The sequence below is a fragment of the Mya arenaria genome, chromosome 5, assembly GCF_026914265.1.
Source record: "Mya arenaria isolate MELC-2E11 chromosome 5, ASM2691426v1".
NCBI lineage: Eukaryota > Metazoa > Mollusca > Bivalvia > Myida > Myidae > Mya > Mya arenaria.
Genome location: NC_069126.1, coordinates 71,677,848 through 71,695,072, shown reverse-complemented (window position 1 = coordinate 71,695,072; position 17,225 = coordinate 71,677,848). Strand labels below are relative to the sequence as shown.

At 33.3% G+C, this 17,225-nt stretch overlaps 1 protein-coding gene across 2 annotated transcripts in view; it reads left to right on the top strand.

Annotated features, from left to right (window-relative positions):
* LOC128234399 (nephrin-like) overlaps nt 1-15,597 on the top strand; it is a 55,538-nt gene extending 39,941 nt beyond the window's left edge. The window contains exons 7-14 of one of the 2 annotated variants that reach the window (XM_052948615.1): nt 2,817-3,134; nt 3,842-4,153; nt 7,834-7,947; nt 8,166-8,202; nt 10,057-10,100; nt 13,228-13,407; nt 13,575-13,663; nt 14,064-15,597. In XM_052948615.1, the coding sequence (XP_052804575.1) occupies nt 2,817-3,134; nt 3,842-4,153; nt 7,834-7,947; nt 8,166-8,202; nt 10,057-10,100; nt 13,228-13,407; nt 13,575-13,663; nt 14,064-14,249 (1,280 nt within the window). In that variant the 3' untranslated portion in view covers nt 14,250-15,597. The remainder of the gene's footprint in view (nt 1-2,816; nt 3,135-3,841; nt 4,154-7,833; nt 7,948-8,165; nt 8,203-10,056; nt 10,101-13,227; nt 13,408-13,574; nt 13,664-14,063) is intronic. The other variant, XM_052948614.1, reaches the window with a different exon arrangement.
* Nucleotides 15,598-17,225: the final 1,628 nt, after the last annotated feature.

Here is a 17,225-nt window from a genome sequence, read left to right as displayed (position 1 = left end):
ATTGAAACATATGTATTTACTTATTTAGGATTGCACATATGTTGTTGATTGCGAAGTAGGGGCCATATATGATTCATCATGCATTCATCATACCCGTCAATCCGTACATCCGGCTTTTCTGTCTTGCCCATAACTTTGTCATTCATTATGGCTATTTTAAGGAACACGCCAAAAGTGACCAACATAAGATAACCACTTGTCGCGTCTAAGATCCAGGTCCAAACCTTCAAGGTCAAGGTCACTGTCAACCTTGTCAGTGTGTCTATATCGGTCCACATGGTGGTAATTGATGGTTTTGGGTTCATAAGTTTGTCATTCCTGGTGTGAATTTAGAACTCTATTGCGTTGTTGACCATCATATGATAACGACGCGTAGCGCCTAATACCCGGCCCCTAGTGTAAACATCAAGGTTTCTGCGCGGCCCTAAACAATGTATTTTTTGCTCTAACAACCTCACTTTTGATAGTGGTTAATGTTCGGTCCATGGTGTTGAGTTCCGATATATTTTGGCATAAGTTAACACCATAAGTAGACGACAGCCGGCAAGATGTAGGTTGACAAGATCTCTGTGCGTGTTTAAGTTAATGCCTTTAAAACATCACTTTACCGGTTTGTGTAAATTGAATATTTTATTTTGATAGTGTTGCATATAAGAAATATTTTCCTTCGTATATTATTCAAAAACACTTTTGTAATTTTTATTATATGCCTATCAATTTCCTATTCCATATCCAACAGTGAAAATACAGCACACCGTATTGAAAAAATCGTATCATAATACTGTTGTTTATTTATTTCGTATCATGCGAGTACAGTGTGTAATCTCGAACTTTCGCGTTGCTAAAAATAGCGTGACCAAAAAAAAAAAAACCCGCCATCTTTTTAATACATTAAATTATCTAACTTTACTCACGCTCCAGAAGCGTGTATATATTCAGGAACATGGCTCTCATGTTCTTCAAAAATCCATGAGGATAAGCACGAGGCAGAAAACAATTCCAGTCTATCTAGACAGCTGCTTCAGTGAACTAGTTGTTTGCCATTTCGAAGTTCATAAATTGTTGCAATATCAATATTTATCATAATGCATATGAGCAGCTCTCCAATACAAAGAAGAAGGCGAATTCCCGTCAACGATAGAATTAGCGATTGACTCACGAACTTCCCTGAATTTTGCGTATTATGATCGTCAAAAAATCCCACGAATATTGTTAAAAATGGCCGCGTTACGTCTACAGGAAATGGCGATAAGCGTATACTAGTAAAATAAGTGCCGTTTTTTTATTTTAATAATTGTTTTCGCATTATGAATTTTGTTAATTTTGCGAAACACTAAATATTTTATTCATATTTTGCTCAATAAAGTGAATTCTGTAACTTCTGACTTCGTTTCGCTGTAGTAGCCTCCCTTGACTTCATTACACAAAACTACGTAACACATTTGAATTCATACGCGTATTTGATAGATGGCGGTAAATTTAAATAAAATTGAAACCGAAAAATAAAACGGAGAATTAAAAAGGCAGGTACATAATAAATGGAATATTACGATAAAACGCTTTTCTGGTGACATGTATCAGGTTGGAATTATTTATTTGTCTCGGCGGATACGTGTTTACACACCGAACTCGACGTGATACAGGTCAGCAGAAAAGCGTCCTATCATGATATCCCCTATGTATTTTGTTATTTGCCCAAGCTAAATAGTCTTCGGGGATAGTCATCACTACTGTGATAGTTCAAGTTTGGTTTATTGTAAATTCATTGTCCATGTGTAAGTAAAAGTAAAGTTCATGTATGTATTAGTACCATATTATATACCCATATATTTCATGATGTTGTATGCCCTTACTTTGTTTAAATGCAGCTATATTCTAAAGGTGATTGCGAATATTGTATTTATTTATCAATATAATTAAAAAGTAATGTCGTCATTTATGGCGGAATTAAATGTATCTATACATATACAAGAGTCTACAAAACAGATATATATCTATATATATCTCTCCTACTCTCTCTCTCTCTCTCTCTATATATATATATATATATATTTATATATAGACAGTATTGTCTTCATTAATGGCGGAATTAAAGGTATATATATATATATATATATATATATATATATATCATTTTACGCTCCAGCTGAAAGGCCCGTCCTTGTAGTATTCGTTATATAATTATGAAGTGCTACGACACTCGCGTATGTATATTTTGTATAAGATGGCAGTGTGTAGTCTTCATCTGTGTAAATGTAGATATGTGATTAACAATTGGTTTATGAAAATGTTCGTGTTAAGTGATTGGCTTTAACAACGGTATGCATGTTTTTATTTTTTTATTTTGTAATTTTGTACCTCTTAAAAGGGTTTGAAGTGACGACTGGGTTTGTCCCTATTCTATTAATTGTTGAATTAAACGAGTAGCTACAAATAGAAATACAAGTAGATTTTCACAATCTCGCCATTATTTCAAATGTCCACGTTGCTAGGCTTGTCCTTGTCGATTTCGTTGTACTTTTACTTCCACCGTTAAATGTCAAATTGGCCTGAAAACAAAATCATGCTTTTATCGCAAATAATATTTTTATATTTAAATTGAATAACTCGATATCAACGTAAAGCTGTTAATGATTGTTGACAGTGTTATCGTTTTGGTATTTGAATTCATTACCTACAATTGCTATGTCTTTGTGTTTTGGAATACGTCTTGATCAATATTATGTTATGGAAATGTTATAATAAAATCTCCGTAATGAGAACAACTGGCAGACATGCCTGTCTTAATGCCAACTAAATGTTTATTGTTATTTCAGGTTCCCCGAGGCGACCCCCTGGAGTGGAGACACAGCTTAACTTCACTGCCCGCCAACATGAGAACGCATCTCTAGTTTACAAAATAGCTGCATACCCTATGCCAAAACCCTCAGAGTTTGTTTGGGAGCGGTGTTGGAATTACAGTTCTTGTGAGCATTTGCCAATTGACATGAACAAATTTGAAATATCAACAGAAGGTTTATCAAGTCAAGTAACGGTTCTGGACGTTCAGATTGAAGATTACAGACTGTACAAATTATCAGTGTCTAATGGAATTGGTGATACACTAGTCGAATGGTTACACCTTAGACCCATCGGTATATACTTTCATTACTTACACATTATATAAATAAAAACGCGACTTCCGTATCCTTATTCATTCATTTTCGATTTTAAATCAGGCCTCTTGGTTTGTGATTTGCTTTTCATAGAAAAAAAGTATTGCTTCAGATTTCGTTTGATACCTATGAACAGGCATATATGAATTATCGTACAATTTAATATTCCTTACTCATCATAAGAAATTAAAAATACAGCTATAAATATGAGCATGTCAAGATAAGAGAAGTTTCGATATGTCAATTCGAATAATTAAAATCATTGGGAGAGAATTTCGGGTTTGTTAGGTCAAGGGCATGGCCGCTTTTAAAAAAAATCATTTCTCCTCAATTACTTCAGTTAAAAATGATGTGGTGAAAATTGGTGTGAGGCAACGGCATGTATATCTTTTGATTGATTTTAGGGATTGTCGGCAAAATATCTCTGTATTATTAATCAACCAGCTCGTCTGAATAATAATAGTTATGTTACATTTTCCTCTAATTTGTTACAAATGGACCGTATTTCTTATTTATCCTGTTTCAAATATAATTTAAATGTTCTTAGAAATGATAGATATTCAGCAACATCACTTCACATCAATATATATAAGAAATATCAGCGTTATTTCTGGGGAGAAAATGTCAGAACTTTAACAAGTAACAGTAAAACTTTGAGTATACGGCTTCAGTATACTTTATTGCAGGAAAACCTGATTTACCAACGGACTTCCACGTTATCAAAGATACAATACGCCAGACGAGTGTTGTATTGACCTGGATTCCCGGATTTGACAACGGATCTCCTCAGGAATTTCACATTTCCTATGGGAAACGGGTCGATGACACCGGCTTTATATCACAAACGTTATCACAAGAAGATAGAGAGGTGATGAAATACACTGTTGAAAATTTGGATTCTGGAACTGAATACCTCGTCTCTCTCTTTGCAGCCAATGAAGAGGGCTCTACTGCATCTGTGAACGTTACTTTTCAAACTCTTAAACGTGTAATTTCTGGTAAGTGGTTTCTCGTATGCCACGCAAAACATTAATCTGATAAAACTAAGAGCATTGTATGAAACTTTCTGTTTCTATCCTGACAAAACTATTCTACTATTGCAAGTGACGCACGTGAATCGGCCTGTCTCTGAAAAGAGTAGAGACAGTTAGGTGGACTTGCTATTTATCACTGGATTGAAAATAAGCCAGCTTAAGAAAAAATGCCAATGTTCCCCGATTACACAGTTACAATAAATATATTGCACAATAACTATTGCCGTACTGTTTTTATTAAAAATCGCGCCCAAATTAGTAAGTAACTGTAATAAAGTATTTTTTAAACATCTTTATTTAGCACAAAACGCTATATAAACGGTAAATGTAGAATAATGTTATAATTCGAAAATAAAATAATGGTTTGTAAAGAGAAGTATCACATGGGGAATATGCACATTTAAATGATTAACAGACGCCTCCAATGTTATTATTCTTGGACCGACCACCACCATGACTGCTTTAATTAAGCTTGTTTGTTTATTGTTCAATATATAGATCACGACATTGTGTTTTGATTACTAGGATGGTCGCTGTTATATTCACCATTCCTCGTACATCATTTAAGGAACAACATCATTGAAGGTACATGAGTTAATAAGCATATGTAACTCGCACAGCGTCCAGATAACAACTGAATACATGAAACAGGTATTTGAAAGGCCCTGTCTGTATTGACTCAACATACACAGTAATTAGACTGTTTATTGTCTGTTACACGACATTTATTACAGCTCTTCCCCTTTTGGACCTTTGCATCATAATCAATAAACATATAACGTAATATAACTAAATACTAAATATGATAATGATAATATATTCACACCACTCACATAACATTCATGGATATATCCTTTCTCAAGTTATCCCGGACAATTTAAGCCCGCGAACTACAAATAAACGTGGCAAGCATGATTTTAAGCTAACATTAAGCATACACTAAACTCTGATAAAAAAAACAAAATACACAGGATAAATGTTTATTAAACAAAAGCAACTACATCTGAAAAGCAATTCAAATATAAGCAATAAAGAAAGCAATATCAAACAATGTTCAGACATGTTCACCAATTTTATCAAAATGTTATCAATTCTCCCAATTATCCCGTTATGAACCAAATATTTTATGTTATTTTGAATGTTTTGAACCTCTATGGAGTTTGCCGCGGTCTTAAATTTGAGTAAAAATAATTTTCTTATTTCCGAGACAGGGTCAAAATACAAGTTAAAAATAAATGAATAAAATATGTATAATATTTTTAATTCTATTTCGCCAATACCTGATCAAATAACTACACTATTTCCTTTTGTGCGACACGATGTACGCCACGGGATTGCACGGCGTGTCTGTTTTGCCTTTTCTGTCTTTTCTCCTACTTTAAGTTCACTTACTTCTGCATTTCTCTTATTGCCTACATATATTCTACCTTTTCCTTTTTTTCTCAGAATCGTCTCGGTCTCTAACTTTGTTGTCTTCGCGATTAAATGAATCATATGACGGTATGCGCGTCCGTATATCATTTATACATGAGAAAGCCTGTCATTGAAAACGTGTATTTCAACAGGAATACAGGAATGTAATTCTGGAGACTGATCGATACGGAGGGGGGGGGGGGGTTTGTAATGGTGTGGGATGCCATAAATCATAGTTTTCGGTCAGAACTCATCGAACTTGAGGGAAATGTTACCGCCAGACGAAATATTGACGAAGTACGGCCTGTAATTATTCCAATGATGCAAAGTCAACGTTTCACCTTTCAGCACGACAACGCCCGTCCACATACGGCAATAATCACAATGGAATTCTTGATACACTAGAATGGCCTTCAAAATCACCGGATTAAAACCCTATTAAACATGTTTGGATGATTTAGGGCGTCGTTTACGACGAAGTCACCCAGCGTCACGGACACGTAATGAGTTTGCCCACGCACTTAGAGAGGAATGTGCTTTTATTCCGCGGCAAGCGATGCGAGGTTTGTGTCGATAAATGCCGTCCAGAGAAAAAGAATGTCTTCGAAGTGATGGTTGACATAATCATTATTAAAGTTTATAAGACAACTTGATCCCTCTTCCGTTCCGACGTGTTTTATCAACCAGTGTTGCTGTTTTAAATAACCAAATCGAATAAATTGTGTATGTACTCGTTGATATTTTTTCGTTCCTACTTACAACTTACGTACAACTTACAAAGTTTCAGTTTGTACTTAGGTGAGGCGTTTCTTTTGTTCTCGAGTTTATTAACACCAGTCAATATTCACGGTTTAAAAATTAAAAATGTTGTATTAAACACAACAATTTAAATCTGACGATGAACCGGCATCCAGCGATATTGGTTTGATCCAAGACTATGGTGGCTTATTTTGCGCTGCGAATTGCCAATGTTTATGTCCTTGTACATGTCATTTTCTCATTTGTCTGTATGTTTACCATCCGGGAGGGTCTTAAATGCTATTGAAAGAACTGGTCACTGGGTAAGTCACCGGGTATGGTAAATGATATATATATATCACCGATTGAAACCATCAAGATAATAAAAGGACAAGGCCGGGATCTATAAATGTGATGTCATAGCGACGAGCTGAAAATATACATATGTACTTCCTATAACTAGTCCTGCGAATGTGTGTAAATTCAATTGCACTAAAATTGCACCGTCGGAGTAGACTAAGTATTATAGCCATGGACCGACAATCGCGCGATCCATGTTCGGTCTTCGACATATCTTTGTCTACGAATAACAAATTCCCCCTCTCTCTCTCTCTTTCTCCCTCTCTCTCTCTCTCTGTCTCTCTCTCTCTCTCATCGAAACATATAAAGCAACAATAAATGTTTGAAGTTGAGGCAATACTTTAAATCGAAAACTTATAATGAATTATTTGAATTTAACGACAATGATATATACGCATTGATATATATATAAAGTAGACTTCTTTAGTACTTTAATTTCTAAAAAACATGATCACCATATTAAAAGTAATTGAAATAATATTTAGGATACCTTTATGGAACGGGTTGAAAAACATTTATTGTTTCTAAATCAATGATTTACAACCAAGCAAGAGACATTTGATGGTATATTTTAAAGCGAAAATATACCCTTATATGTAGCTTCTTAATTGTGTAAATGAAGTTTTTTATATGACAAGTGAAATTCAGAAAGATGCTATACAAACTTTTAACACTTATAAACAAACTTCAAATAAAAGTTAAATGAAAAGCAAATGCAACTTTAAAAATAAATATGAATACACCAGGAAAAGAATGTCATTTTTTCGTCGCGTTTCATAACGCCCAACTAGACACCATATTCAAAACAAATTATATGTAACCATAACGTTTGTGTTTAAATATACTGATAGAAACCCCCCTATATAATTGCTATAATGCCTTATTTATATATGTTTGCGTTGTTTTCTTTACTGTTATCTTCACTTATACACTAGCGGGTGTTTATTGATGCCTACAAAACTGATAAGCTGAAGTTTAGTTCATTTTTACTTTTTTATTTCAGAAAAAAGTTAGTTTAGTGTATGTACCGAGTGGCGACCAAGAAAAAATGTAGCTTGTGCTTTGACCGTATGGTAATGCACCTTAACACATTAAAATGATGAAAAAAGAATAATGTTTTATTTCATTTAAAGGGACACCAGATGGTCACCCGGCAGCTGTTATTGGCGGAGCCGTCGGCGGAGGAGTTGTTTCAATACTAATCATCATTGGAGTTGTCGTTTTAGTCATAAGATTCAGGCAGTCGGGTAAGACTACACAACAAAAAAACTACTATGACCTACTTAAACATATTAACATCCCGCTGTAGTTGAATTGTGTAAGGCTGCAACGCCAACCTCCACTATTGCATGACTCCTGTCATTACCAGATTCAATCTTTAGAGTTCTTGTTTTAATGCATTCATAACCAACACGTTTTGCAAATTGGAAACGTTTATTTTGCTGTTCCGTTATGTTCATTGTAGGTGACTTGAAAGACAAAGAAACATTAACTGAAAACCGGTAAGTACAATTTGTCAAATTAAACCAAAGAAACAAACTTTGTTTAATCTTTAATTATTTAAAAAATCTAACAGTCTATATTCAAGTTGGTTTGACACTAGCTGTGAAGACAGACCCATTGAATATTTCCAAATATAGATTACCGCTGTTATTTTTTTATGCACGTGTAGGAATTTCTGATATTGATAGATTTTGAAACGATAAAAGAAAATGATGAAAACGCTTGATACTTGTATCTGAATTGTTAAATCTTTGTCTATAACTCTAATCTATTTTGATTTTTTTCGCATAATGCATCTAACTTTTTATGTTATTCCTTGGTTCGAACCTTAATAGGACTAGTCAGTTTTGTACTTGTTTTTTCTCTTTTTTTCCATTTCCACATTATAAACATATATTTTTTTTCTGCTTTTTCGGATGAACTGATATAACACAAAAAATATCCGAAATAATGGAACTAATTTGTTTTTGTTAAGTATTTGTACTGTATAACATTTAAAAAGACTTATAAATTTCATTTATATCTAAAATAGATTTCTTTTGCTGAAATGTAGAAAGTAATTGTAAGAACAAAAAAAAAACGGAAAGAGATAAAAGGGGTGATCTTAACGTTTTTTCGAAACATTTCCTACCTTGTCAACTTAATATAGCACTTGAATGGCTTTCGTTACATGTTCTGAAATGAAGAATTCATTTGACCTACCTCAGATGTAGTATCTAAGTTTGCACTATTCTCAATGGTGAATCTTGCAATAAAATAATCATTTATTACGACATAAAAATGAATATGTTAAGTGCGGACTTAAGACAATCTCATGGAAAAAGGAAATATTACATCTTTTTTACATTAAGATAGACATAAGGTCTATATTGTATAACCTAACGACTAATACAAAGTGCATTTAATTAATACAAATAAATAATAATCTTACCTACATGGGGTAATGATCTGTTTACAACGAGATAAACCTGCGTATTATGTACCTCGTGACTTTAAACATCACTAGGGTTTCGTCTTTCTAAATTGTTGGATTCCAGTTTACGATTGCTTTGAACATATTGCCCTAATCAGCAAGGCTGACTGATTTAACCGAATATAACTGGAATGAATCACGGTTGATTTCCTTTATATTTGTTCAAAGAACTGTATTTCATACAGATTTCTGGTTGACATGGACTGAAATGAACGGAAATACTTCACTAATGTATTCAAGTCAGAAGCTGGCGGCCAAATTAAAAAAAAATAATAAGAAATATTCTTAAGATGACCTTAGGCCGTCATATCATCTTAAGCTTATTTAAATGGTTTCACAAGAGTAACAGTATAATGTTCAAGATGTAGCGAAAGATTAAAGCCTGTTTGATTTTGATGCAATATTAATTAACATTTATGATACGTGTTTTAATTTAATGTGTTTACTGATTCATACACACACATACAAATAAACAATGGTTGTATCATATACAATGTTTTGTATATTGAGTGAAACCTTAATATGTAGGTATGCAATGATGTCAGTTGCATATGGACTTTAAATTTAATGAGAAGACTGTAACATGTTTATCATAATGATGATGCATTCGTGGTATAACTTCTGTCATTACTTTACCGATTTCTTTTCAAAAAGGGATTTCGGTCGCAGATATGTGACTTCGGTGACTTTTAACAACTGTTGTTTAAGCCATATCGATATTGAATGGACCATTGCTGCAAGAGGTGGGGGTAATCTTCCATATACGGATATTGTGAACACTATGTATTTGACAGTGGTTTTTATATGGCATAAATATTGCCATCTTACACTAGAACAAACTAATATCATCTATTTAATAAATATTTTGTATTTGATTCAGCCGCATGGACCCACTTTCTAAACGACCGCAAGATGAAGATGATGGTAAGTGAACGTTTTATTAGTCGATTTCGAATTATATAGCATATATAATGATTTATTTGTGTATGTTCACCGAATGCATTTTTGACTTTTTTTATCTCTGCTGTACCAAATAGAAATTTCCTTTATTTTAAAATCCGAACTTGATGAGTTCATGATTTATATCATAGAAGTACTGCTCTTTCGGCTTGCCAAAACGCCGCAGCAGATTTAACAAAAGCAACACCAAAATTCAAATACATTCGATATTGTTAATTTAACATTTTCGATTAAATATAGTAAATAATATTATCGGTATTGATCATTCCCAAGTTTATTTTCGAACAATATTGTTAATGATCTTAAATCCTCAGCAGCCACTCTGGAGTAAATAATTAAAGAAAAAAAAGTGAGTATATTACTATGATAAGAACGATAAGAATGATACAACTAAATACATAGGGAATATAAAATGATTTTTCATTCAATATGGAATCAATTTTATCTGGAAACATTACGAATATAATTTTGTTTATTTATCATAAATATTTATATGTTGATTTATAGAGCTAAATACATAAAGCGTCGCGTTATAGCGCTCACATTTTAAGCGTTGTACATTTATGACCTCACGTTAGTTATTACAACAGTTGTATATCAGCAATTTATAAAGACGTTATTTCATGATTATAACAGTATTTATGATATTAAATGTTCATAAAACTCGTTACGGAAAACTACTTCCGTTTTATGATTGTTTGTATATAATTGCAAAACGTAAGATATAAAGGCAGTTTATAGCAGTATTCAGAGTTTCGATGAGGAAGCTGAAACCGTATTATAAATTCCAGATTTAAATTATTTTATCGAATATTGCCATAAACAAAATTTGTAACTTAATATTTTCCGTGAAAGGTCAAGGAAATAGGAAACAAAGGACACTTTTGAATTGCTTTATCATTTATGGAAAACAATATTACAAAAATTAAAATTATGGCTTTTATTATTTATGAGTTTATCGCGTCCTCTACTGTAAAGATTTCAACCAAATTTTTAAGAAAAAATATATGTGTTTTCTAACCGATTATGTTTTTTATATTTTAAAAACACAAATTATGTGATGTTGAATGATCTTAGTCGTTAACTTGAAACTTGAAATAATGGCAGATGAATGTTTAATATCAGAATCATGTATGAAACGAGTTTATGAAAAGTAATAAAGCGAGCTTTGGCGAACGAGTTTGATAAACTTTTGTATTAAAGGCAACGAAAGTAAGATTATTTTCATCCCATGAGTTTTCTGTTTGATTTTATTTATTTTTCTGAACAATGGACGCTTATTTAGAGAATATTACATGAACGGTCATTCATTACGGGATGATTTATTTAACGTTTTTCTACATTTGACATTTGCGAGCCTTGTCGCGTTTTTATCAATTTTAATTTAGGAGTTTAATAAATTTCGTATTGCTGACCAAGATTGTGATATTTTATTTATATCATAAATATTTATTTGATTACTCACAACGCTGAATGCACAAAACGTAGCTACGAAGCGGGTGTACGTTCATCGCTATGCATATATGACGTCACTCTCAAAGGTCTTACACACCACATGTGCTAAGTCTATGGGCGCTTGCACACTATGCAACTGCAAGATACGGAATCAGAAAACACAGTGTGTGTGATACGAATTCTGTTTTATGTTTAAAAAAACATGCACTAGTAATGATGACGTAAATAGAACAAATATAATCAAAAGAACATAAGTTTTGGTTGTATATTGCTCGAAATAAGGAACGTCATGTGATAAACAAATATCCAAGGACTATGAAAATAAAGGACCATCGCTACTGTATCCGCCTTAATGAAATGTATATTATCATGAGTTTAACTTCTAAATTATTTTTAATAGAAATATTTTGATTGAAATTGTTATACATTTTTCTCAAAAATTTCTATTTGTAAATTTATTCTTTAAAAATATCAACAATAACCATTACATGAACCGTCTACCGAACTGGTCTATTAATAGTAACTATCATAAAAAAATCGTATGCATTACGAACCATCTCTACAACCCAAACCGGATTATATTGCCAATTGCACAGGTATAAGACAGTTATATGAAAGTACCACTGTGCAACCCGAGTAACCATAACCTATCTATACACCCTTTTTGCACCAGGTTAGCAACCTTGCATAATTTATTTTCTTATGCCAGTTGAGACATCGAACTAAAATAAAGAAGAAAAAAACCTTCCAACCTCTTATGTCAATAGGCCAAATAAAATTATAACAATGAACTATTGACTTGCACAAATGAAGATTAATGACAAAAGTAGCTTTATTTGTGAAACATTTAATACGTAACTTCAATCAACAAGTGAAAATTTCTCTCATTTTGTTTAATTTAAGCAATTATATTGAGTTCCCTCATACCGTTTGTAACTAATTTATACGTTATGTTTGTACAAGACACAGTGTTTGTTATCTGACACTCTATCGTACATCTCTTTTATTCTGTAAATATATTTAAAATAACTTTCTCCCTCTTTTCTATAATAAGTGACATATTTCATACATAAATGACTATAAAAATACACAACCTTTTTATTTCCGACACTCGAGACAAAGTCATCTTTCTTCGTATTAGTATTATTAAGCTCTTATTGACACTGTTGACTCAAGTTATTTGTCATCATGTGGTCATGTATGTATGACCAGAGAGCAATAAAGATGTTTGTATTGTATTGAATTGTATCGTTATTTGATTTGATTTTGATTGAGGTAGTAATATTCAAATTTTCCAAAATAGCGGCCGAACGTTCATACTGCACAAAAATAAGAATCAATCCTTAATTTTCCCTGCTATCATTATGAGCGGTACCGAAAAAGTTTGTTTAGGCAACCCTGTGTTTCAGGACAAGGGAATGTTGAATATTTAGCATTGAATAGTTGGCATTAATCTAAAACAAACCATTAAAATAATTATAGTTTTGCAATTTATAAACCCGCATATGTGTTTTATTTGTCTTATTTGCACATAGCCGGCTGTTTTTTCTAGACAAGTTTTTCTGCATTATATTTTTTTACCGGAACCTTGCACTAAACAAAGAATTATGACCTTGCTAACTATTATGTATTTCAGAACTGCCAGATATTGTTGAAAACTCAATGTATGTTCCTGCTGGGGACATTCCAAAGCGCAAAGGAAACGAAACAAAAACTGCAGCGACTAACAATTTGTACGCTCAACCGAAAAAAGCGAAAACCTCGAAACCTCTAAATTCAGATATATACGCTGAAGTTAAAAAAGGCAATAAGAAGGGTAAGGTGACATATTATATTCAAATATGATTCGTTGAATAAAGTATGTCTGTTTAATAATATAGTAATGTATATAAATATTGGTTATAAGTTGATTGGATAAGCGTGTGATACAGTTCGTCGTATTATGCATGAAAGGAAATCAAAGAGGTTCGTGTATTCCTTTAGGCACATCGAAAACCAACCTCAAAAAGCAATATGACAACAAAGGCTTTGAAGATCAAACGTATGAAAACCACGATCTGCAGGAAGAGAAGGTATGCTTAGACTATAAATTTTAACGTGTCGCGGAGTAGACAATTAATGGCTCTATAAATAGCACATACTTTTTTCGACCAAAAAAGCCCGAAAACCTATCTAGGAATATTTAACATGTTCTAAAGTATAAAGAGTATAAACGTTATTCTGATACGGAAATAATCCTTACCCTTACAGAGATATGTACACAAGCGGTAGATTATTCAAGACATGCCAGTATGACTTTGTTTTAAAGTGAAAAATAAATAGAAATTCTTTGGATGGACAAGCCTTGCTAGACAATATAAATATTTTGTTGATATCAATCGGCCAACATTTTTTTTCTGAACGACACAGGTATAATTTTAACATTCTTTGAATCCTTTTGATTAAATGCACAATAAATACAATATTTTTTAGAAGAACGTGAACAAAGGTGGACTGATCTATGCTGATTTGGAGTTTGCCAAACCCCCGAAGGGTCAAACGAAGCTAGTAATACACGGCCTAGATGATATGACTATGTATGCGGACGTCGATCTTACTAAACGGGCTGAGCCGCTGCCAGACAGTGATGACGACACTCCTAGCAAGACAGAAAATTAACACATAAACACATAGACACTTTCCACAGAGCAAATTTATTAACAAATTCAAAACACAGTTTCTCTGAATGCTTTAAGAATGATACTGTTTGAGAATAGGATTTAATATGTAACACAAAGAAAAGTGAAACATTGATGTATATATTCCATTTAGGATTTATTATATTATATATATATATCAAAGAATTTCCTTCAATGGTTTTAGGAGGAAAGAGTTGTGTTTCATAATTAGGTGTTTTAAACGTCAAATATCTTTAACTTGAATTTAAAGTTGTGTATGTTGTCGACAATTGCTACATACGCGTTATCCATTGTGTTGATTCGGTTAAGTTACTTGCTATTGTTAAGCTGTTTTCGACATCTCTGTTCTGATATATTCATTTCATTTACATAGCCGCTAAAGCTGGAAATATAAGTCAGTCCGTTATTATATTACTCGCATAAAAATTTCTAAAGGAATGTGAATCAGGCGTCTACAATCAAGACCTTTCTCAAGCCATTTTAGTCTAAAATGATGTAGCATTTTTTTGTTAACATTTTAAGGATATAGTTGACGTCAATCTGTTCAAAGTAATGACCTCAATCATGTATCTTAGTTTCAAATCGTTTACGGAACATACAAAATAGACTTGTGTTCAAGTCAATGGAAAGTATCTGTGCGAGAGAATTTGTTCCAGATTTTATTTTATGCAAACATATATAGTGTTTCAGATTGTAATGGCCCTATCATACCGGTTACTCACTCTCCAGCCACCTTACGTATATATGTATTGAATGAATTTAACTTGCTAAGTATAACTGTTTTATCATCTTCTTAATAAACATTATTTATCCAAACTTGTTCTATAATAATTATTTACATTTTGACCAACTTCGTTATTGCTCGATTATGTGTTTTGAAGTTTTATTTTATCTTAGTTAACAAACGATCATGTCTGCAGGACGCCCGGTAGGTACTAGAAGTACCACCCTATGGTTGGCTGAACATTGGCCTTACCACGATTTTCAATAATCACAAACATACCCGCTTTTGTCAAACTAATTGCCTGACCGCATACAATATAACGAGGGAGATCATTCTAGTAATATTATTCAATTATAAGATAAGCTTTATAAATGCTGTTTAGTAGCATTGAGTCGTGAGGTCAGTGTTAAAGCGTAGTAACAAGATTCGATTGAAATAATCAACTTTTAATTGATTTCTTGAATTATCATAGAATTATCATAGTGTTAATATAGTAAATTGTCTGCCATCATATGATCATGCTCTATCAATGTGTGTATGTAAATGTAACCACCAGATATACAAGCGATGAACTTGAATGTTTTTGCTAATAAACTATTGATTAAATAGTCATTCCATCTGTTCTGCCAGGGTGCTTCTCTTGGCCTTCGTTGATTGGTCGAGCGGTCATCGGTACGGCCGCCATTGGTCAGTTTGAATCACGTGGGCATCTCCCGTTTACTATGTAAACATCGTTTCTTTCGGGAACAGCAGCGGATTTTGGTGGATTCGTGGTCTACTAGTAACACACCTTCAATCCAGGGGTTGCCGGTTGGATTCCCCGCCGTACCTCTAAAATACTTATAGCCTACCGAAAGGAACGTTAAATGGGTGTCAAGTGTGACGGTGCTAAACACTGGTGAACCCTAAATAGGGTCACATTCTGTCTGTACAATATGCTCCAACAACCAAAAATGAGTAGCAATCTTATTAAAGCACTCCTTAAATGGGCCTTTCCCGAGTGCAAGCATTATACATAAGCCTACATACCCACTCAGCAGCTTGGCTTTTGATGTTAGATAAAAAGTACCTGTAAATCTGATTGGTATAATAGTTTCGCATACATAAATTACCATTGCTCGTTACAGCCCAAACAACTACAGCTGTTTTAGTATAATTCATCGTCGGCAACCACGGTACTTTCTTCCGTTACACTTCATACATACCTTGGGACAATTGATTGACAAAATCTTGTTTAATGAATATGCATGAGGCAGGAGAGACAACTCTTCATCCAATGAATTCGCATGTAACACTCAAATATTGTTCAATAACCGTACAATGACAGTAGCCTCCGTGACCGTGTGGTCTTGGCTACTGCCAATTATTATTGTATTGAGAAGGCGGACCCGGTTCAACTCCGGTATTCGCCAGAATATAATTTAACCGTAAATAATCTGGTACTATGCGGAACCAATGAAACTGCTTCATTTATTATTCATGATTACGAGATTTTGCAAGGCAAATTGCCCACTGTACACGATGAAGCATAGCGTAGTGTTATCGGTGGTATCCGACGATGAGTATACTTATACATGTGTTTGATGTACAGAATGGAACATGTATAAACCTTCAATCTTGCAACTCTGTGTTCGTTGTGTTTCTATATTTACCTGGCTTGTTGCCTTGACTTTGTAGGTCGTTACAATATTCAACTGTCAAACAAACATATTTGAATGTATTTTCGTATAAAATGCAGAATACATACATCAGATTGTGTAGAGCACGTGATAAGTGACGACATAATGCTTCGTCGGACGGCAGTATTTTGCTTCGGATAAGAACGAAAATCAACGGATTTTTTTTTATTTCTTTATCATTTTTATTGAAACATAGCTCAGTGTACGACGCTAATAGTGCCCTACTTCCTTTTTTCTACCAGAGTTTGATTAGTGATTTAGTTTTTCCAAACACTTCGACAAACCTATTCAGAATTTACTTTTTGACAGTGCTCCGTCAGACGGCCTTTTTCTATTTTCTTATTGTTTCCATTGTTTTGAATGCTTGTTTATCGGATATTGCAAATGAACATTAATTTTGGTTTTTCCAAACATAATAGTAATAGTTTTGTTTTATAAGCATTGAATTTGGCAAGAATCGAAGTGATTTTAGAAAAATGCTACGTCGGACGGCTATTTAGCAAAATGCTACGTCAGACGGCAGTTTTTTAATATTTGCATGACTAATGCTTTT